The sequence below is a fragment of the Antechinus flavipes genome, chromosome 6, assembly GCF_016432865.1.
Source record: "Antechinus flavipes isolate AdamAnt ecotype Samford, QLD, Australia chromosome 6, AdamAnt_v2, whole genome shotgun sequence".
NCBI classification, from domain to species: Eukaryota; Metazoa; Chordata; class Mammalia; order Dasyuromorphia; family Dasyuridae; genus Antechinus; species Antechinus flavipes.
This window is the reverse complement of record NC_067403.1, coordinates 218261518-218285634: the sequence shown is the minus strand read 5'-3', so window position 1 is coordinate 218285634 and position 24117 is coordinate 218261518. Positions and strand designations below refer to the sequence as shown.

The 24117-nt window shown below is 33.9% G+C and overlaps 1 protein-coding gene across 1 annotated transcript in view; it reads right to left on the bottom strand.

The window, feature by feature from the left end:
- SLC17A6 (solute carrier family 17 member 6) overlaps positions 1–24117 on the bottom strand; it is a 55221-nt gene that overhangs the window by 10663 nt on the left and 20441 nt on the right. The window contains exons 4-8 of the mRNA XM_051964948.1: positions 15364–15478; positions 12919–13006; positions 12744–12830; positions 7945–8087; positions 2660–2809 (exon numbers count right to left, since the gene is read on the bottom strand). Of these exons, the coding sequence (XP_051820908.1) occupies positions 2660–2809; positions 7945–8087; positions 12744–12830; positions 12919–13006; positions 15364–15478 (583 nt within the window). The remainder of the gene's footprint in view (positions 1–2659; positions 2810–7944; positions 8088–12743; positions 12831–12918; positions 13007–15363; positions 15479–24117) is intronic.

The window sequence follows — 24117 nt, the reverse complement described above, 5'->3', positions numbered from 1 at the left end:
GGGATCTCTTCAATCTTGAGAACATTAAACTCCTGTTTTCTCATCGATTTCCCTTTCACCACTTCTACTATTTCATGCCCAATTACTGGTATTCATTTGTCATAAAACCAATACCTGTTACCCTATTGCCATAGCAATATTATCATTTATCACAGGTTTTACAATAACAATCTAAATTTATTTTCTATATTTAGCTCATTAGTTGTTAATATACCCATTACAAAGGATGAAAATTCATGACTCAGTCATTTCTACTACTTTGAGTCACAGTTCTAATCCAATCAATCTGTCCTGTGGCAGGATCTGGCAGGTTGCCCAGAAGCAAAGAATGTTAGCCAAGCATTGACAGTCTTTCTCCACTAAAAGTTAGAAGGAAAGGAAATGGGTCCTCTTACTAATTATGTATGAGTGGCTAGATCCTGTAATCTGACCTGTCACATCTATTTCCCTATTAACTTTTGTCCCTCATCTGTGGATCCACAGACCTCAGATAGTTGTCAAAATGATGTTTCTATGAGATATTCTTAGACCATTTTAGACCATATACAAAATTTTCTGTTAATCAGATTGCTGAAATGTATTTGAGAGAATTTATATTATGTTAGGAAAACTAAGAAGATACAAATTAAGTCATTCAACTGACTGTATTATGTAATCACAAAGTTTGGCTTATTTAATTCTTTTTGCTAAATTGATGAACCAAAGAGACAAAGCTCATTATTTAATCCCAGAATCATAAATTAGAATTAAAGAATTAGATAAGTCAGTTAGAGAGGACCTCAGAAGCTATGTACTCTAAGCCATACCTGAAAAAGAATATACTCATACTCAATACACAATATACCCAACAAGAGGTCATCCAATCTTTTCTTACAGATTTCCCATGAGGAGGAATCTAATACTTCTTGAGATTGCCCAGCCCACTTTGGGATAGATGTACTTATTAGGAAATATTTCAGGCTATCATGCAACTGGGCTCTTTGCAATTTTCATATCTTAGTTCTAATTCTACTCTCTAGAAATAAACAAAATTAGAATCAATCCACTTCTCCATGACAACCCTTCAAATACTTGAAGGTAGCTATGTTATTTCCCTAAATCAATTCTTCCCTAGACTAAAGATTCCTAACTCCTTTACCTGATTCTTATCTACAATGAACTTGATAATCTCACCCTTAGCCATTCTGACTGCTTTCTCTGGACAGTCCAGGAATTGTCGATATCTTTCCTGAAATTTAATGGTCCAAATTGAAAACAATATTCCTGACATGGGCTTACTAGCGCCAAGGATCAATCAAAAAGAACATAGAGATATATCATTTGATTTACCATAAAGATTTAATCAAATAAATAATATTGATTTTTCACATATATTTTTTTCTTGCTCAGGCCCTTTTAATTATATGGATTTCTATATCCAGGAATGCATACTATTCCATTAGCATTCCCATATTTCTCCTTTTACCCAGATGGATAATTCCATCTCTATTCATAAGCTCTGTGTCAAACTCATCCTGGCTTATGAAAGTGGACTCAATGAGGGATTGGTTTTGAGCTGTCACAGCCCACAGTGCTCTCTGGAGTATTTGATCTGCTACAAAGAAAAGATGAACACAATGGGATGTAGCTCTCTTCCTTGGAAAGGAAAAAAATAGTTTCCTTAGAAACAGGAATTACCAAAGGGCTCAAAAAATGGCTGCTCCCTACCAAATTTTCTTTAGTCCATCACTTAAAGAATTCGTTCAGGTAGAGGTTTAGTACAGATATTAGAAAGCCATTAGGGTTGTAAGTAAGGACATAAAAAACAGAATGGGAACAAAAGAAATAAAAATTTTAAAGTCCTTAATACAATATCTGGCACAAAGTAAGTGCTATATAAATGTTAGCTATTATGGTCATCATAAATGTTTTGTATAAATATATATATCAAAGTACATGCATACAATTGAATCTTGTGTTAAGTTGAAAACTTTTTTCCTTTTCATAAAATTTCATTAAAAAATTTTGGGTTTCTAGATAGCATGCATTTATTGAAGAAGCAAGTGGTTCAAACCTACTGAATCATTAGTTTAATGAACTTCTAATTTGGAAATTCCCCCTACCACAGCAGATTGTAGTTTATTGTCTTACAGAGTTTCTTGGGGGCACTGAGAGTTTAAAGTGACTTGATTTTGATCACATGAATGGTATGTGTCTGAGTCAGAACTTGAATCCATATCATCTTTACGCTAAGATCAGACCTTTATTCACCATGCTGAGCTACATACATGAACGTCCTAGGTCACTGGGAAAAAGATATCCCATCCTGTTATGTCCTATTCCATCTTATAGAATCCTACCCTATTTAATCTACCCTAAATTACAGGTATTTCAAGTGCCTTGGAACCTATATACTGAACAGAGTTTGGGTAGATGGTCTAGATGGAAAAGAAAATAAATAAGCAGATTTCTGCTTATTTTTTGAGATTATCCAGAAAAAGACATGAATGGTCAAAGTTTTCAAGTTCATGCCATCTATATAAATCTTCTCAAGGTATTATGACAAAGACCTAGAACTTGCTTTTCATCTAAATAAAAATTAAATTAAACTTAAATTTAAAAAAATTAAAAACTAAACTCACCAAAATTGTACAAATAAAGAGAAGACCTCTTTACATACCTTGCTGATTTCAAATCCAAAGACCTCCTCGAAGTAAGCTGGTTGACTAATAAGCAACAGGTAAAAGGTCCAGCTTCTGCAGAAGTTTGCAACAATAATTGCATAGACTGGCATAGATGTAAAAAATTTTCTCCATGGAGTCTTGAATTTCTGAAATCCCCCCAAAAGAGAAAGTGTTATTTATCATTTAAACAATGCTTAGATTTTTTTTAATGTTCTTTAAACAATCTTCAGAGCTATTACCACCATTTTTAGATAAGGAAACTGAGGCATTAAAATAAGTGATTTAACCCTAATCAGACAACTAATCCTGTCAAAGCTAAATTTAAATTCTCCTTCTCTGGTTTTAGGGTCATTCCATGGCACATGACACTAAGTTACTTATCAGATTGTTTGACACATATGAGCAAAGATTTGCTGGTAAATATTTTACAACCATCTCCCTAGGGGAAAAATATCCATGCACACTTTTAAGTTCAATTTTCATTATTAATACTTTCCTAAGTCTATTCAATAGGTAAAACCATAAATCAAGATCTGATTTTTAACATTTGTCAATTTCCAGGGTGAAAATTTAGCAATCAGTTTTTGAGAGCTGGTTCCAACACAATTCTGCATAAGCATCAATACTTGTTGATTGATCGATTATTGACCAGACTTTGGATAAGCCTTTCTGGAAATGACTCTGCTGCTGTTGCATCTTCTCTAGTCCCACAGAGGATCATCTTGGGAGATAATAACTAAAACTCCCAACTCTTTCAAAGGTTCTAAAAGAGAGACACTGAAACTTGGAGACAGGAGAAAACTGGATTTAAATGCTGCCTTGAGGGTTTTCTAACTGTAACACAGAACAATTCCCTTCACCTATCTCAGCCTCATTTTCTTTATCTCTAATATAAGAATAGTAATACCTATATCTCAAACTATTGAAAGGATTGAATGAGCTATTAGAAAATATGCTTCATATTATAAAGCTATACACACATAACATGATACAGCCCAGACCCAACTTCAAATTGTCCTTCAGATCAAAACCTTGTGTAGTTATACTTGGAAACCAGTTCAGCTTTTAGCAATAATTCAATTAAAATCAACAACATTAAAGTACCTACTGTGTATCAGATACTATTTAGGGATTAGACTAAAAATAACAACCAAAAAATGAGACAAGTTCTCACATCAAAGGTTTAATTTTGCTAAGTAACTCAAAATGCACACATAATAATTACAAAATAATTTCAAGTGGCATTAATTGCTGGGAATCAGGAAAGGCATCTTGTTGCTGAAATTATTTCAGCTGAATCTTGAAGGAAGGAAACTAGGGACTGCAATAAAGGAGGTGGGGAAGAAGAATACCCAAAAGGCATGGAAGTCAAAGATAGAATCTTGTATACTGAGAATAGCCTAGAGTTCGGGTTGACAAGCATGTAAAATGCATGAAGAGGAATAACATGGAATTAGTCTAGAAAGATAGGTTAGAAAAATATTGTGAATGGTTTTAAATTCCTGAAAAAGAAATTGTGATTTGTTATAAAGGCAATAGTGGGCAAGGATGCTTCCTGGGAAGAGCAGTGATATGGTCACATCTATCACACTCAAATCAAAAATTTTTCTTTTGTAATAATGAATGCATAAAAGAAACATGTAGCATGATGTAATTGAAAAAGCACTGTATTTGGAGTAAAAAGAAAAGGGGAAAAAAACCTCATCTGGCTACTGGTTCTCCTACTGACTTTTCCCCTAAACATATCACTTAATCTCTCTTCAACTTAGTTTGCTTTTCTATGATAATATGTGCAGCTTAAATGTGTTCACACAAATGTCAGAGTTGCCTGAGAATTAAAAGAGATAATGTACGTAAACCACTTGGTAACTCCAAAACACGATAAGTTAAGATGAAATGGATTGTTTTAGTGTGCCCCTAATTCCTTTTCTAAATTCTCACAACTAGTTTGATATTTATGATATATTAATCCACTCAGTCAAATGTTTTTGTACTGTCAAATTTTGCTTTTAAAACTGAGCCAGGCAGCCCTGTTTGTAGTGGCTAGAAGCTGGAAAATGAAAGGATGTCCATCAATTGGAGAATGGTTGAGTAAATTGTAGTATATGAACGTTATGGAATATTATTGTTCTGTAAGGAACGACCAGCAGGATGAATACAGAGAGGACTGGCAAGACTTACATGAACTGATGCTAAGTGAAATGAGCAGAACCAGGAGATCATTATATACCTCAACAATGATACTGTTTGAGGATGTATTCTGATGGAAGTGGACCTCTTTGATAAAGAGAGCCTTAATTGATCAAAGATGGACAGAAGCAGCTACACCCAGAGAAAGAACACTGGAAATGAATATAAACTGCTTGCATTTCTGTTTTTCCTCCCGGGTTATTTATACCTTCTGAATTCAATTCTCCCTGTGCAACAAGAAAACTGTTTGGTTCTACACACATATATTGTATCTAGGATATACTGCAACCCATTCAACATGTAAAGGACTCTTGCCATCTGGGGGAAGGGGTGGAGGGAGGGAGGGGAAAAATCGGAACAGAAATGAATGCAAGGGATAATGCTGTAAAAAATTACCCTGGCATGCGTTCTATCAATAAAAAATTATTAAAAAAAAAAAACCTGAGCCAGGGATTTTCTCTTTACATTGTGCAACTACTTATATCTATAAAGAAAAAAGGAGGAATGGTTAGGGTTTAGGCTCATGGAATTCTATTATGCTCTAGAGGTAAAAGATACATTCCTTCTTATGGTATGTTATAAATCTGTACATTCAAACCATGTCACTTTAAATTATAATTAGGTTTTTAAAGTATCCAGAGTTCTTTTCTAGATTCTTATATTAACTAGTTATATGACTTGAGCAAGCCACTAAATGTCGATGGGCCTGTTTCCTCATTTATAAAGTGAAAAGGTTGCACGTTCCAGATAATCATCCAATTCCTTTCCTACTCCATACTCTTAGCTTAAAAGTAAAAAAAAAAAAAAAAAAAAAAAAAAAAACAATGAAAGAGGAAAGTTTAAGGGTATGAGGGCTTGAGTGTTTTGAGAATTGGTTTTTTTTAGTGACTATTTTACTGATATGAACAAGACACCAGTTACAAATGGGATGTCTTAGTTGTAGGCATATATAATTATATACACAATGACTATTTTATCTGGGTGACATTGGGCTCATTTCTTTATAAAGACAACTTAAAAATATTACTAGTGCAGAAGACTGAACTAAGAGGCTTGGGGTCTTAAGTTGTTGAGGAATAAAATGTCCAAACAATATCTTCCACAACCTTGTGTTCCATACAATGGAGATGTCAGAAAGGTTCTAGGTGACAAGGATGGGAATGCATATGGGGAGTATGGGAAGCATAAAGAATCTGGGAATCTGCCACTTTGATGAATTTTCATAGGCCTAAGCATCCACCCCAAATTTAATTTTCAGTTAATAGAAATGGCTATCTAAATCATTCCAGTTAAATCACTTTATAAGCTCTAGAATTCAAACATAGATCAATATTTATATATTCCTTTTTTAAAGTCTACTTTTTTATTACTTTAATGTTTTTATTTGAGTTTAGAACTTTTAATGAAGTATTATAAAGAATTTCACCAAAATATATTATTAGAAAAGAAGGTAATCTAATTAGGAGGCAAGAATTAAGGAAAATTAATGGATTGTTAATATGATATGTTGTTAAGACACTGGAGTCTTGGGGGTGTCCAGAATCTTCAAAGAAGGTTCCAAGTTTTGTTACACAATATATCATTGATTGAGTTATCCATACAACTAGAGAAGACTATTTAATATGCATGATTATGATCCTGTAAGATCTTTAAATGCATTCTAATACATTAAAAATGAATTAGAATACTGGAATGTTAAGACTGAAGGAGCACTTAAAGATTATTTATTCCAATTTTTAATAAAATAAAATTAAATTATGTTCAGAGTGCTATTAAGGAGTAATGTCAATTATTAGATTCTAATGCTTCAGAAAGTAGTTCTCAATATGTAGCATATAAAAGCATAAATAACAATTATATAGATATATTTTTAAATAATAAAGATTGATTATCTTTCCTTCTCACATTCCCACATCCAAAAAAAAAAAAAAAAAGAAAAACAAAACACTTGTAACAAATATAGCAAAACAATTTCCCACATTGGTCAAAGATATATAGTTCATTTTGCATCTCAAAACCATCACCTGTCCATCAAGGTGTGAGTAGGATGTTATACCACTGCTCTACAACTGTATGTAGTCTACAATCATCAAATTTACATTGTAATATTTGGTAATTATAATAGTTCAAACAAGGAGTTTGTCACTCACTAAAATTAGTAAGTGCATTTTAAAACAAAGTACAAATAACAGATTTTATAGTTTCATAAACAGTCATTTATTTGTTGAGAATATTTATTGTTTGAAAATTTTAAATCAGGGATTTTCTGTTTTGAAATTAACCAGTGTGGTTAAGTTCAGTGAGATAATTGGTTTAGGAGGACTGTCTAGACAAATCCCTCACTTGAACCTTCTCTAGAGCTAGATTGCACTTTGATTCTCTGTCAAGGCACACATATTTTACTAAAATGACATGGGGAACTCTTGAAGAGCTCCCAGAAGCTACTTCAAAGATGACTGTCAATTGAGAGTCAAGAATTAAAGTTCTTGTTGGGAGAAACCTACACATTTATGGGTTTTAAGAGTAAAGGAAGGAGAAAGTTCTAGAAAAAAAATCCCAAAAGAGAATGAAGTAATTTTTTTTAATGATTGCAGAGGGAGTAGCTCCTCTGAGCAAGAGACCATTGTCCACCTGACTTTCTGTCTTTAATCATCTTTATTTCTACTTATTAAGGACATCAATTAGGCTTTTCCTATGACTTCTGATGCAGGCTCTTGTCCCTTAGTAAGAAGGCACAGTACATATGTAATTCCATGAGATATACTCAGTCTATCAATTGATGTCTCTCCTAACCACTCCTGATGTACCAATGATTGAAACTATGAAACTACTATAGTCTTGAACTATTTTCTATCTATAATCATATGGCTAAAGTTTTATAGGAATTATTAACTAAAGGGAAATTGAGTAAAAGAAACCCCTAAGTGAGAAATTAAAAAGCAAACCAGTTCTGATTCCAAAGAATTAAGGGGAATTGGACTTTTAAACATAACATTGGAAATTCAGAAAATTCATTTTCTTAAATATGGGCTGAAAAAGAATTTGGGAAAGAAAATGAGAGCAGGCATATGCACTATAATAAAGTCCTTACTTCCATTGCCCCTAAAAGATTGGCACTCTCTCCAATGCTTTCTTCTATGTACCTTCGTTCTTCATCTGTAATGGTTGGGTGCTTAGCAGGGCTCTCATAAGACACCAAAAGCCAAAACATATACCAGACCATTCCAAAGCTCCCTATTGAAAGAAAAATTATACAATAAAGAAGAAAGATTTTAAATATAGGCCACATATATAAGTTTCCATTTGTTTCATATAATTGGCAATTAGTTCTTGTTTCATTAGCAATCTGAAGGACCTATGGATCCAAAAGACTGGTTGTTTTCGCCAAGAATCCATTTTACTCTACGGCTCTGACTCCTATCAGCATAGCAATCACAGTATACCTCAGTGGAGGTGAGAATGGTACTGCAATTGCGCTCACCAATATATACATTTCATTGGGTGAGATAGTAAAGCTTGTATTAGTAGACTTCAGTCACTCTGAGCATTCACAAATTGGTTTAAGCAGCACATAGAGTTGCAGACATTAACTGCCTGCAGGGTGAAGCACTGATCATTGCACCTGGGAATTTAAGAAAGCATTCCAGGTAGACCCAATCCATCTTTACAAACCAAGACAATTCATTGGAAAGTGAAAAATGGAAATAACCTGGTTGCTTCGCATTAGCTAAAGGAGTAAATACTTTTCTTATCTGAATAAAATCTTTTAATAAAACAAAAAATCTAAAGTGAATTCAATCAAAGCAAATTATTATATAGACATGGCCTGTATTATTTCTATATGACTTGTGCTGGTAAAGCAAAAAGGCCTTAAAATTTCATCAACATGGGTCCCTTCAGTCAGTTTTGAAAAGTTTTAAAAAATTGAGAGGGAGAGAGAAAAAGAGAGAGACAGAGACAGAGAGACAGAAACAGAGAGAAGAAGAGGAGAGAGAGAGAAAGAGAGAGAGACATATAGAGTGAGAGAGAGAGAAAGAGAGAGAGCGAGTGAGAGAGAGAGAGCGAGAGAGAGAGAGAGAGAGAGAGAGAGAGAGAGAGTTGGAGGGAAGGGTTCTTTTAATTCCTATTTATCTAAAATTTAGAAATATCACTCTCATAGACTTTTTTTGGTGACAGTTGGTGGCTGGGGGATTCTGGATTTGTGATTTCATTGATGTATGTGGAATCGCCTTCCACACATGCTCTCAGCAAATGATAGTCTTAGAGAATTGCTGAAGGGAAGGTTAAGTGACTTGCCCAAGATTACCTAGCCAGGATGTGTCAGAGTTGGCACCTTCTATTAAAATAAAACTCAGCATCCTTTCTTGTTCTAAGTGCTTGGACCACAAAAGAAGTGAGACACAGGAATTAATGAAGCAAAATTTATATTTCATGTAAATAACCCTTATATTCTTTCTAATATATGATATTGTGACTTAGTGTATTGCCAAGTCATTCCATAAATGAATGTAAACTCCTTCCCTATGAACCTTGGGAGTCCTTTTTTAGCAATCTCATCATTAAAATATTCCTGCTTTGCAGTACATGTATTCTTAGTAATAATAGAAGGAATATCAACTGATTCATTTAAGTTTTTCAGTTGGTAGATATTTCAATTCCCTTTTCATGCTATTCTCTTGGCAGCTTTTTTCCATGAGGAACAAGGTGAATGTCCCCAATCTTCTCCCTCCCCACCCCATTCTTAATCTCTGTTGATTCTCCTTAATATTCTGGCTAGATTACATCCTTGTTCTGTTCCAAACAATTGTGGAAAATTATTTACTTTCCTTCTCTCTTTGTCTCACAGGGGAGGAGGTTATATGTTCAAATCCATTTCAGACAGCTTGAAATTTGCATTTCCTATCTTAGCTGTACATATTCAGTTCCTGCTTTCTATCCAGGTAAATTTGTTAAGTATAACATTTTTTCTAAAATTTAAATTCTAACATTTGTGCAGTATCTATATCATGTCAGTAGTGATCACTGTATGTAGCATGACTTTAATTTAAGGTATATGGAAAGAAGTTCATGTTTTAATTACGTTATAGCCAAAGACCTTCACCAACTATCACCATCCTACCTTTTCAGCCTTACCACAAAATTCACATGTCCACATTTTCTACACTTCAGGCCAACTGGGCTCCTATCTGTTCCCTGATCAGACCTTGTGCTTTTCCACCTCTTTGCCTTTGAGAAATAGTATGATATGGTGGGAAGAGATTTCAAATCCATGGGATTTGATACTTAACCTCTCTGGACCTCAGTATCCTTATCTATAAAATGAAAAGATTAGACTTGATTATCTCTAAGGTCTTCCAGTTCTAAATCTTTGAGCCAAAGAGTCTTTTCTCATACTTTTCCTTACACCTACAAAGATCTTCTGCTTTTGTTATGCCCAATAAATTCTTTCCCAATATTTAAAACCGCCCTGATCCCCTTTCCCATTGGACCACACCAATCCTTGGTTTTGAACCTCTATAACATACTTATCTCTTATCATGTATCATAGTTATTGACTTTATTTTCTATTGGCCCAAAAGCTCACTGAAGACAAGGACTATCTCTCCCCTAAACTTTGTCTACTCTAGTGCCTAGTACAGTCTTCTGGTCTTTATAATAAATATCTTAATTGAATTCATTTATTCCACTTTCTCTCTAACTAAATGAACAGTTGAGCTGTTGATCTAATGAGATCATGAATCTTCTTACTCCCTAAATAATACAAAGTCACAGCTTAATAGATATCCTATAAATTATTCACAATCTCCACCATCCCCTGATATTTTCTTGATAAAACAGTAATAAAATAGGACAAATTGTATGAGCTTCTGGGACTTGATTCTCTGTCACCTTTCATTCATCTTTCAGATTCTCACCTTCATTTATTAAGGGAGAGAGGCAAAGTTCAATTGGTGGCAGTTGAAAACTAATTCTCTAGCAATTTCTTCTTTCCTTTATCAATTTATCTAGTTATTTTTTAAAATGCCACTTAGAAAGGAAGACTATAGTTTGGTTTTAAAGAAACAAGGCTTGAAACTGGAGAAAAATGGTCTATAATTGAATGAAGAATGATGTGTTGACATCTCAGAACCAGAATTTAGATCCACACACTTACCATCTGTATGACCTTGAGCAAATCACATAATCTCCAAGGACCTCAGTTTCCCTATCTGTAAAATTTAGGTATTAGACTGGGTGATCTTTAAAGACCCTTTTCATGTCTACGTCTATGATCATGAGTCCCTTTTAAATCTAGGGAAAGAAAGACCAGTCTGAGTTTACTAGTCTGACATAATGATAAAAGAGTTCTACATGGTTATCCAGTATATTGGGAGACTGGGAGCCCTGCATCCACAACTCAAAGGAGATGAAAAAAATGTGGATGATGATGGAGAAGAAAGATAAAGAAATAAGTCTTTGCAAGCTATCCCCTTCACCACATCTCAACCTCTGGTAATCAGTTAATAGACTGACTATATTTCTCCTTGCAAAGGCTGAAGAAAGGAAAAACATTTCATTGATTTTTTTTTTTTTTTTGGTAATTGAGAAACAAAAAATACCAACAATTTTTTTTTAATAATATAGTGGGGCAGCAAGGTGGCGCAGTCAGGAGGACCTGAGCTCAAATCTGGCCTCAGATACTTAACACTTTCTGTGTGACCCTGGGCAAGTCACTTAACCCCAATTGCCTCAGCAAAAATAATAATAATAATAAACTGTTTTTTTTTAATTCACCCTTTCACTATCTCCAGTAAAAAGCAGCATAGTATAGTAAATAGAGAGGAGGTCTGAGTCAGGAAAACCTGGGTTCAAATCCCATCTTCATCTGACATATATTGGCTGGGTCCATTGAGCTATTATTTAACCCCTAAGTACCCCAGGCAACTTTCTAAGCCTATAGATTCTAGAATATGCATTGCTCTCTATTGTAAGGGAAGTTTCCTATGAAGGGCACTCTATGCCAATGAAATCATACATCTTACAACTCTTTTATAAATACACATACATACCTAAAGGAAAAAAAAAAGAACATTTTGCTTAGAGAAGCCTATGTTGGCAACTTAACAGTTATTTCTAAGAAAAAATGAATAGTATGAAAAGATTTATGAGTGGGAAACATTTTTAACTCAAGATATTAAGGTGAGAGAGACATGACAGAAATAAATACAACATGACTCAAATCCTTCAAAGTATCTGTGATTTCAACCATATGGGCTACTCTTCACCAACAGATTGTAAACCCCCCATGCCTTAGCAGAATATTTTTATGATTTACTATGGCATATATATTTATTACTTGATGGTTAACCAAGTTCATTTAGCTAATCTGGTCCTTAGCTGACAAGCCCAATGGACTCTGGGATGGCACAGCATTTCTAGTTTAATGATAACTGACAGTGCTTAGATTCCAAAAGTAAAAAAAAAATACAAAGGACAGATTGACATAGAGGATGGAAACATATCAAGTTAAGACCTGGGTAGAGGGGAGTCATAACCTCTAGTGGTCTCAGTTTCCTCATTTATAAAAATGAGTCCTAGATATTCTCTAAAGATCCTTCCAACAATATTTCCTAGCTTTTGAGAATCCAGTTCTAAACCTATTAGATTTAGCTTTTTTAAGAATCCAAATCACCAGTTCCAAGATGGCATCAGAGGGGGACGTTAGTAAAGGAAATACTAATTCGTGTCAAAATTCACAATAACCAAATATTATCTTTCATTTAAAAACACTTTATTATTTTCTTTTCACCTTGGACTTACTGTCATTAATAGTGACTAATAATCACTTTATCTTCTGACACCTGTCTGAGAGCAGAACAGGCCTGCCTTACATGAAAAAGGTTAACATACCATAGACATAAAACACAGAAGACCACCCAGTATATTGCACGAGAATCCCGGCTAAAGGCATTGCAATCACAGCTCCTGCATAGGAACCTACAACAAATGGAAAAGTAGACAGGAAATGAATAAACATTGTTGACTTGAGTTCATATTCCATAGAGAAGAAGAGCAAATTACTTACCACAAAATGAAGTGGTTGCTAGTCTGCTCCTTTCTAGAGGAGGGGCCCATTTACTCCATATACCATGGCAGGCAGGATAGGTGACTCCCTGTTGTCGGAAATGGGGGAAAGGAGTCACAGAATACTGAGAAACCAAAAAGTGAGAACGCTTGCCTTTTTTGTGTTTTACCTAACTGGTCTAAGTTATTACAAAATGCAATTAAATGTCACTGTCTCTTAGTTTTCCCTGCCCTCTTAGACATTTTTGGTCTCAAGAGAGAGAAGGTCTATTTTAAGTAACAGTTACATCCACCCTCCAAGATTTTCCCACCGTTTCAAAAAAATTTAGCTCCAGTTTGGAAAAAGGAAGCTAAGACTTTTTTCCAGAACCACAGATTTGATCCTCCAGACATTTCTCTGAAAATTTTGAAAGATAATGTGATAATGTTAATTTCTCCATGCACATCATTGATTACAAAATGAAAGGGATAACCAGGATCCATTGATGAGCTCTGTTTTTTATAGCTCATATTTATGGAACAATGTAATTACTAAGCTTCGTTGATTATTTCTGAAGTCTAATGACCTTAGCAAAACATTTAGCTTCCTCTATGATTTGTGGTCTTTTCTGCTAACTATAGGGAAAAGGCTTTTGTAAGTGATTTAAAACATTCTTTTTCCTCAAAATGGATATCAAATAAAAATAACACTGACTAAATTCAGAATTTCTGTTAAGTTTTAAACCTTAAAAGTCAGTTGTTCCTTATACTTCTAAACAGCAGGAAACTGTTTAGTGGAATAGGAGCTTAAATGGGCAGAATAAGATGAGGAATACTACAACTAAAACTTTCTGAGAAATTCATCACTGACTCATAGTTTTTCCTATCAATTTCCTGAATCAAAATATTTTATTGTCCCATTTTGACAGAGAAGTTGTGTCTGTACAATGCTAAGAAAACCAATCAATTTTTAACAAGTCAATTCTTTGAAAACTGTCACATACCAATGGTTTGGTATCATGAAGACAGGACAACGGTAAAGTGACACATCTTTATATTCAGTGTCATCTGCCACCTTTCCCATCTTCTTCACTTGGCAAAGCCAATTACCAAGCCTTGTCAATTCCATCCTTTCTTTCTTTTTTCTACCCATTGCCATAATCTCAATATGAGTCATCCTTATTACTGTTTCCTTCCTTAACCCTTCCCTGACATATTAAAGCAGTAGTTGATTTCCCTAGAGTCTAGAGAGGTAGTGTGATGTAGTAGAAAGGATGCTCAATCTGGCATCAGAAAAATATGCATTCAAATCTCACTTCTGATTTTGCATAATAGCAATGAACATCTTTTTATTTCCCTGAGTCTCACTTTCCTCATCTGTAAAATGGGAATAAATAATATCTGTAATAAAACTGAGACAAGATCTGTGATTTCATTAGTGAGAAATCCTAGGGGATGAAGGAAAGAAAAGAAAGGAAGGAAAAAGGAAAGAGAAAGAAAGAAAGATGGAAAGAAGAAAGAAAAAGGAAGGAAGAAAAAAAGGAAGAAAGAAGGAAGAAAAAAGAAGAAAGGAAAGATAAGGAAAGAAAGAAGAAGAGAGGAAAGAAAGGAAGGCAGAAAGAAAATGTATGGATGTATATACATACATATATTTGCATATGTACATATATATGCATGCATGTGTGTAGTGAACCTTCCTGTTATACAATCAGATATGTGAGACAGGTTTACAATAGCCATTTTACACAGACCGCTCAGATGCAAGGACAGAAGGCTTGCTTATAGTTACATAGATGGTAAGTGTCAGAAGTGATGTGAACTCAGGAGAACAGAACTGTTCTGTCTCTAGAGAACAGAACTTGGAGCAAAGAATTGTGATTGCAAAGGAAAATATTTAGCTGGATACAAAGAAGAAAAAGGAGGATGAGAGAGGGAGAAGGAGGAAGAGGGAAGAAGAATGAGGGGGAAGGAAGAGGAGGGGAAGAAGGAGGAGGGAAGGCATGAGGGATAGGGGTAAGGGGAGGGGAAAGGGAAGGAAAACTACTTAGATTACTCCAAAGTGGAAAGTCTGGCTCCAGAGGTAATAGATCTCTCATTTTCTTTGAGAAGAGATCAGATGGTTCTTTACTTACAGGAGGCATTCTTTTCTGGCATAGACGGAACCAAATGGCATGAGATGTCTTCCATCTCTAAATTTCAGTGATTGGCAACTACAAGGTAAAAACTCTTCTGACCATCCCATATCTGTGAGATTTTGAACTCCTTGAGGGCAAGGATCCTGACACCTAATCCTTAGCTTTCCCCTGGGGTTATGATGCTCAACAAAAAATAAGGGCATTATTGGATGGAGTTATACTGCATTTCAATCAATAGGTTTGGCATTGTGTAGACCTAGCTTTATATCAAGTGTTCATTTATCAGTCAGAAAAATTAGTCAGTTCATTCCGTTTGCTGTCCTATTGCATACCTCCACAAGCCCCTGTAAGATCCTAACAAATATAACACAGCCATAGTGCACTCTAGCTGCAGACGGGATTAGCATATTGAGGGTGGAGGTGAGAAGTATGGCAGCTCCAAAAACCCTGCGAAAAAGAAAGCAGAAAAGAAGGGAAAACATTACTCTACAGACCTCACACCTTGTGCTCACAAATTTACATTTCTGGAATAAATTAAAAATCTGTTAGAAATTAACTTTGACACATGATAAACATTAAAAATATTCTGTACTTCATGGATTGATTATTATTTCAGGGGTTCTTGATCCCATGAACTCTGTTATTCCCTTCAACAAAGCAGATTCCAACCTGTGACTGCCCATCCTGTGTGATTCTTCTGCATATCCTCTTCTAAATTTGCCACAGTAGGACCATTCAACCTAGTAGGTCCCTTCAGCTTCTCCTGAATCTCAAAGATACCAGTGGATCATGAAACCTGTCCATTTGTCATTCCTCATCCTCAGTGGGAATGATCAACAACTTCAAAATAGAGGAATGAATCATATTTCTTTAAAAAACAATTTAGTATTCATATACATTCATGAAAATGAGTGTACTCACATTTGATTAATTTCATTTGATGAATGTATAGATATAGGTATGTTTATAAATATATGCATATATGCTTTGTACATTATATATACACATATAACTACATGCATGCATAATAATGCTATTCAGGCAGACTTCAATAGTACATGTTAAAAAGGGTATTATATATATATGTAAATATATATACACATGTATACACATGTATGTATGTATTGTATATATGTGTGGAGATATATATATATATATATATATATATATACACACACACACACATATTTGGGATGAAATGGAATCCTATTTTTAATGCTGAAAGAACTCCTACATGAAATCTCTTTTGAAAAGGCAGCAAAAAAAGCCAAAGGAAGGAGGTTCAAATCTCTGATCTGTTGGCCACATTGTAGACTTGTGACCTTAAGCAAATTTTTGGAACATCATATCCTGCTTTGGTGTGGTTATGATTATTTCCACTTGTCCTATATTCTAGTCCTTGTCCTATATCATTAGATTACAGTGAGAAAAAGATAAAATTATGAAATTAAAGACTTTTGGGACTGCAAAGAACAATTTGATAGTATTATTATTTAAGTTAAAATGAGGTTCCTATTATACCATCATTAACATTTTATGTTTTTTTTATCTGTCTATGTAAACATAGTTTAATACATGATTTTGGAAGATTTTGACAGAATAGTATAGTTAAAACCTTATTATATCTGCAAAAGAAAAAAAAATCCTTGTTCTTTTTTAAGCATGTTATAGTGATGCTCAAGCTGTATCAGGAAAAAAAATACATTCTTTTAATTTAATAATTCAAATAAACCAATTTGTTAAAGATATTCAGGGATGTAAGATCTCTCATTGCAGGCTTTGTGCTTGATACAAGTTTAATCAGACCTAAGACGGACCTCCCATTCAACCTTTAATCATGATAGATCATGTGGTAATAGTCCTAATTTGTATAGATGGGCACATTAACATATAACTATTTAATGAGTATAGGATTAAACATCATTGACCAGTTTCCAAAGTATAAGGATTAGCCCTAGGAAATTGCTGAATAAAGAAAAAAACCTGCAATCTATCTTTTCTCTCTATCTTTGATTCTCTCTCTCTCTCTCTCTCTCTCTCTCTCTCTCATTCAGTTCCCTAATGTAATCTATTTTTATAGTCTCTCTTCTCTGAAATAAATATCCATTTTATATGACATTACTCTTTTTCTATATAAATATGCCTGGCCTGGATTCAGTCTACGCCTTATTCTCAGATTTCAAAATTGTACAATTGAAATCTAGTTCTGACTCCACCAGTGACCTTAAACTAGTCGCAATCTTTTCGGGTTTCAATATGTCAAATAAAGACTTGGACAAGATTATTTCTAAAGTTGCCCCCAATGAGTTTAAATACCAAGTGTAAAAAAAAACTGAACTAAATTCCAGATTATGAAAAGAACTGGCAAGTGTGGTTCATTAGCCAATATGAAGAAGCTCTGAAGAATTAAGATGAATGGGAGAAAAGCCAAAAGACTTGATAATGACATTGTTCTACCTTTCCACAAAGGAAAGAAGGAAGAATTATTAAAATTATTATTATTATTAATGAGCTTAACTTTAATTCTTGATATTTATTATTAAAGATATAACATGACTATTTACAAAGGAAGTTGTAATCACCAAGAAAAGGATATTCCTTATTTTAACTTGATCAGCTTATAACGTATTAGACTCATAAATCTAATTTTAGAAACAAAAAATACCCCAAATTATAGATTACTGAAAAGCCTCATGTTTAAAAGCGAATGTGTATATGAATATTATTAATGCTTTCTTCCAGAAGAAAGCCAGAAAATGTTGGGCATGTAGAGCACTCAACAACATCACTCAAAAAATAAATTAAGACTATCTTAAGAGACAGAAAGTGACTACTTATTTATATGGAGCTTCAAATTTGTGTTTAAAAAAACTATTAACTGGTTAGAACTAAGACTAAAATCAATATTAAATTAGATAAAAAGTTAAGACAAAAAGATACCACTGATACTTTCCACAACTTCAGCCCAATCTTTTCAAATAAGTTATCATCAATGACAAAAATGGGAAACAGAAAAAGCCAAAGTCACTGACATTGACTGTTATTATTTTCTCTTAAATGTTTAACAAAAATAAAGCTGATCAACAATAAAAAAGCCAAAAGTACCCAGAAAATATGTGATCTTCTTTCCAACGGCAAAGACATTTATGCAAAAGCAAACGCAAGGTAAGAATATAAAATTATTTATAAAAACTTATGAAGGCAGATGGCAGAAATTATGATCAATATCTCCTCATAAAACATTGAAAACCAGCCTTCATAAATACTGATAACTCTCCATCTGGATGTAGATGCTTTCTCCTTCACAGTCTATTGGAACTTCCCTGAATCTCAACTCATTGTTGAAAAAAGCCACATCCATCACAGCTGGTCACCACATGATCTTGTTGTTATTGTGTACAATGTTCTTTTGGTTCTACTCAGTTCATTTAGCATCAGTTCATGTCAGTAATGGATATCCAGTCAATTTCCAGTTGCTTGCCACTACAAAAAGGGCTGCCATTTTTGCACTTGTGGCTCCCTTTCCCTCTTTTATGATCTCTTTGGGATACAGACCCATAGAGAGACTGCTGGACACTACAATTTTTTAGCCCTTTGGACATAGTATTTACAAAACTCTTTCCTCATAATAACTCTATGAAGTAGGTAACTCAACTATTATTTATAGATGAGGAAAACAAATCTCAGGCAAGTTAAGTAATTTGCCCAAGATAAAATTTCAATACTTTCTAAGGTTTAATTTGGTCAGCTCAGATCTAATATATTACACTAAGTTCTGGATACATCATCCAATAAAGTCGCTGACAAACTATTTCATATCTACACAAGAATGAGCAAGAACTAGGGGAAAAATAGGAAAAATCTATTGAAGGAAATAAGAATGTTTAGCCAATGTTTGCCTTTAATACTTAAGTATTAAAAGAAATACAGAAAAGAGCTAAGAATAGTTTCACTTATTCCTAGAGGATAATACAAACAAATGGAAGTTGTGTAGCCCTACAGTTTAAGGAAAAACTTCTTAACAGTTGGGGTATCCCAAAGATGAATTAGAAGCTTTATGAGTTTGTTGGGTTTCCTATTTTTAAAAATCTTTAAACAAAAGAAAACCACTTATCTTGGCTATTGTAGAAGCCATTCCTATTCTGATAGGCATTGAAATAGCTGACCACTGAGGTTTTTTTTTTTTCAAATGTGACATTATATGATTTTATTATATATATTGTACTTCAATATTTGCAAAACTTTTTCATCGTTTGAGTTCTATAAAGTAGGTAACTCAACTATTGTTTGTAGATGAAGAAATCATATCTCAAGCAAATAATCTGCCCAAGGTAAAACTCCATTAAGTCTTCTGTCTCTAAGACAAGTGCTTTTTCTCCTTCACCCCACTAGCATTCTATTTTCTGATATTTCTTCTCTTTTTTTAATTTTATTTTAAATTTATGAAATAAAACAAGCATTTTTATAATATACAATAGAAAGATGATTGTACCTGACACTGCAAATCTGCTATGCACAACTTGTTATTCCATTCAAATATACAACAAAATTATCATGTATTTTCCATTTTTTTCTTTCCTCTGTTTTTTCCCACTCTAAAGATGGCTATCTTTTTTTTTTTAATTTTCAACAATTTTTTTTCCTTTGGAGTGCTCTTTATTTAGATTTGAAGGATCTTTTTACCTTCATTCTTGCAATTAACCTAAACAAGTAGAAAAATATTGTTGAGGGAATTAGAAGATATGGTTTCAAATACGTGTTCCACTAATTATTAATAGCAAATTATTGCATATCACTTAACTTCAGTTAACTTAATTGTAAAATGATGGAGTTAAATTTAAAATTCCATTCTGGTTCTAAAAATCTATGATTATAAAATTTTGGAGTCCCATTTTTTGCTCCATGCTATTGTCACCAAAACTATAACTTTGAATGGACATTTTTAGGACTCTCTTTTAAAATGTACACAAAACTGGTACTAGTGATATACCAGTACTATAGCAGTGGCAGGGGGAACTCTAATATGACTTTTTCTAAGTGTATATATTTTCAATACCAGGAAAATTCTGTTTTCTGTGGTGAAATCTAGTCAAGTGTTTTAGAGAGGAGGTGCAAAGTGCTTGCTGAAAAATAATGCATAGGGATTCAATTTTTTAATGTAGGAGGACACAAAATAGAACATTTTCAGAGACATATAAATGTCTTTGCTCTGGATTGTGCCTTAATACATTTTGACCCCAAGGAAGATCTGAGTTAAAACTCTAAGGACCTTCTTGAATGCTTACATTATTTAAAACCAAAGGTGGTGCTATTAATATTTTTAAGGAATAATAAAATAACAATAACTAATATTTGTATAGTATTTACTATACTATATTATTTATATACCACTTGCTATATTCTACTTACTATGCTAAATGCTTTATAATTATGATCTCATTTGATCCTCACAACAATCCTGCTAAGTAGATCCTATTATTATCTATATTTTACAAATGAGGAAACTGAGATAAAGAAAGATTACTTGACTTGGCAAAGGTCATACAACTAGTAAATATCTGATATGGACTAAGATGTGGACTCAAGTCTTCCTGACTCCAAATCCAGTGTCAAAGGAAAGACTCCAGATCCACTGTGCCATCAGAGGAATAATAGATGATCAATATGAAGAAAAATAGATTTTGATTTTAATTATGTAGATGCCCTTTGACCATGGCACAGAGTGGGTTCTCCAAGTAGAAATGCCAGTGGAGAAAGGCTCTGGCAAGTCATATCAAGTAAATAGTCTTTCATTACATGCCAAGTAGCAACCTTTCTTGGAGGATCACAATTAAGTTTGGAAAGGCCCATAAGCAGAAGTAAGTCCACCAGAAGATAATTGATTTGGCCACTATAAAACAATGAAGATAATTCTTGATAGTGATTTGATAGTGATAGCAAAACACTTCAGGAAATCATGGCTTTTTGAAATAATTCATATAAATATCAATAGGTAAGTGCTATAAGCTTAAAGTCCATATCCAATTTCAGTTTGAGGACATCCCTGTGGTGTAATCCCCTCATTTTACAAATGTGAAAATTGAAGCCTACAGAGGCAATTTGCCCAGACTCCAAAAACCCATATGGCAGAAACTGAACTAGATCTCCATTCTACTGCCTACCAGTGAAATAATGTTTCTCCTTCTCTTCAAGTCCATCATAATGAAAGCTCCCCACATTTCATATATAAGAACATCTCCTTTCAGTTATTACTCTGATTAGTTTTTATAATCTGACAAATTTACCACAGTATCTTTAGAAACATGCAAGATTTTAATTTACTAAATCATCATTTTTTTTTCATGACTGGTCATTGTATCTTCAAAATCTTTCAACCACTCTGGAGCTTTATCATGTACTCTTACTTTCATTAATTACTATCCAAATCAATACCAGATCCAAGTAATTAGTATTTCTTATAATTAAAAAAAACTAGGCATTTAGGTACTGGCTATCTAAATATAATCTATACTTTTTCTGTTCTTATCCAGCCAGCCAAAAGAGAAATTTGGATCTCATTTAATATTAATTAAGGAAATAGTTATGAAATCTTTACTTGGTGGTAGGTATTGGGAGGAAGGAAATGAATTGGACACAGTTTTTATTTTCAAGTAAGAAAGGTGTGTATTTGTGTGTGTGTGTGTGTGTGTGTGTGTGTGTGTGTGTGATATCTATACAGATCAAGGAAGTATAAGAAACAAGAAAGGGGAATGATCATTTCTTGCTAAGGTCATCAAAAAAGACTCTGCAGGGAAAGTGGCTTTTAAGATGAACCCTGAATTTAAAATGAACCATATGAATTCAATAATTTCAGTGTTCTAACTGGAGAGGTAAAAAGAATGTGGCAAATTTATGTACAGAACATGTCACATCATAATTGTGCAAGAACATGTAATATATGGGGGTACAGTATTAAAAAGTAATTATAGGAAGGCAAATTAGTGCAAGATTCATCATTTTCAGAGGGCTGTCTAGTGCAAAGGAGTAGAGAAAGAATAGAAGCAGGAAAATATATGTTTGGTAAGAAGATCAGAAATTGTAAAGGAATTATAATAGGGATAAATTAATAAACAAGTACTTATTAAGCATCTATTATATGCTAAGTTATTGAGAGATGAATACACTATATGAAATAATTTCTACATTGCAAGAGCTTACATTCCAACAGTGGAGAAAACATGGATATACATTAGTATATACAGAGTAAATAGAAAGAGAATACAAATAATAAAAATAGCCAACTACAAGAAAGTTTGTAAGGGGTGTCATCAGTATATGGGGGATCAGGAAAGGTTTCATGTAGGAAGTGGTATTTAAGCTGCATCCTGAAGGAATAAAGGGATTCTAATAGCTGAAGATGAAGGTGAGGAAGGGAAGGGGCACTCCAGGCAAGGAAGATGAAGTACCATGTGTGAAGAATACATGGAAAAATCAGTTTGGCTGGATCACAAAGGGAAGGAGAAAGAGTGATGTACAATGAACCTGAAGAGATTAGTTGTAGCCAGATTGCATTGGGTGTTAAAAGCTAAAAAGAGAAATTTATATTTGATCCTAAAAGAAGCCACTATAGTCTTTTGAGTAGGAAAGTCATTTGGAAAGACAGATGGGAAAGACCTTGTGAAAGAAAATTGTCAGAACTAGGCAATTGCTTACAAGCCAAGGATAACTGAGAGAGTAAAGAGCAATGATAATCCCAAGGTATCAAGCCTGAGTGAATAGAAGAAATAAGGAAATTAGAGAAGATGACACTTGAGAGAGAAGGGATAAAACTGTTTTGATATGTTGAGTTTGTGATGCTGAAAGGTCATACAAATGAAAATGGGCTTTTAGAAATACCTAAAATACTAGTATCCAAGGAAAAGGCTAGAGTTAGAAATAAAGATTCAGAGACAGAAAGGTAATTGTTAAAGCTATTATAAATGATGAGTTTATTGAGGAAGAGGTGTATTGATAGAGATGAGAAAAGTGCAAAGCATAGAAACTTGAAGAAGACCCCCTTTAAGGAGCATTTTTTTAAAGGAATAAAGGGGAATCAGAAGGAACATAAAAGAAACAATTAGAGAATTAAAAAAAGAATGTAGCCGTGAATCTATTAAAGAACAAGAGGGTTTCCAACACTTATGGCATAAATATCTATGATTCGCGTGGTCCTGTAAGCATTCCTCCACTACCATCTTCCAAGCAACAATTTGCCTTCAGAGAGGAAATAAATCATTATCTACCTAGACTAATGGCTTGGGATATGGGGGAAAGTCACTATATGTTTTAAAGTATCCCCAAGATGTGTATCTATCTCTCTTTCCCTGTCCTTCATGGAGATTTATAGAACTTAGCTAAATGGACAGAAGTGGTGGGAAGGACTGATTTGATCATCATGAATGATGGAAGCAAATGGCTAGTCAGCATATAGTTGCTAGATATTTGAGATGGAGCAAGAAGACCTGGAAAAATCCCAACATTCTTATTAGAGCTGGTCATTATATGGATCGAGCAACGTAATTCAAGCAAAGTGGGTTTCTGTGGCATAAATTTGGTCCTCTACCCTGATGAAATTAACCAGAGAAATACCAAATCTTTGAACATTTTGAACTGGGCATCTCAAATTCAGTATGTCCAAAAGAGGAATTATTTTACTACCCTTTTTCAAATTTCTTTCTATTTTTTCTTACAAGCCAAGGATAACTGAGAGAGTATCATCTGAGTATCAACTGAGAGTGCCATCTATCCAGGTAGTCAACCAGTTTTGTTATTTTTAACTCCGCACTTTCATTCATCTCACATATTTATTCAATTGTTAAATCTTCCTATTTCTATCTCTCTAACACATCTTCATTCAGATGAGTCTCTACCCTAACTTAGACTCTCATTTCTCATTTGGACTAATTTGATAGTCTCCTATTTGGTCATCCTGCCTCATACCTTTCCTCACTCCAATCAATCTTCCACATAACTGTGAAAAAGTTTTATAAAGGATAGTTCTGATAATATCACCTGATAAACTTCATTAATTCCCCACCCCCACTAAGATCAGATATAAACTACTTTGA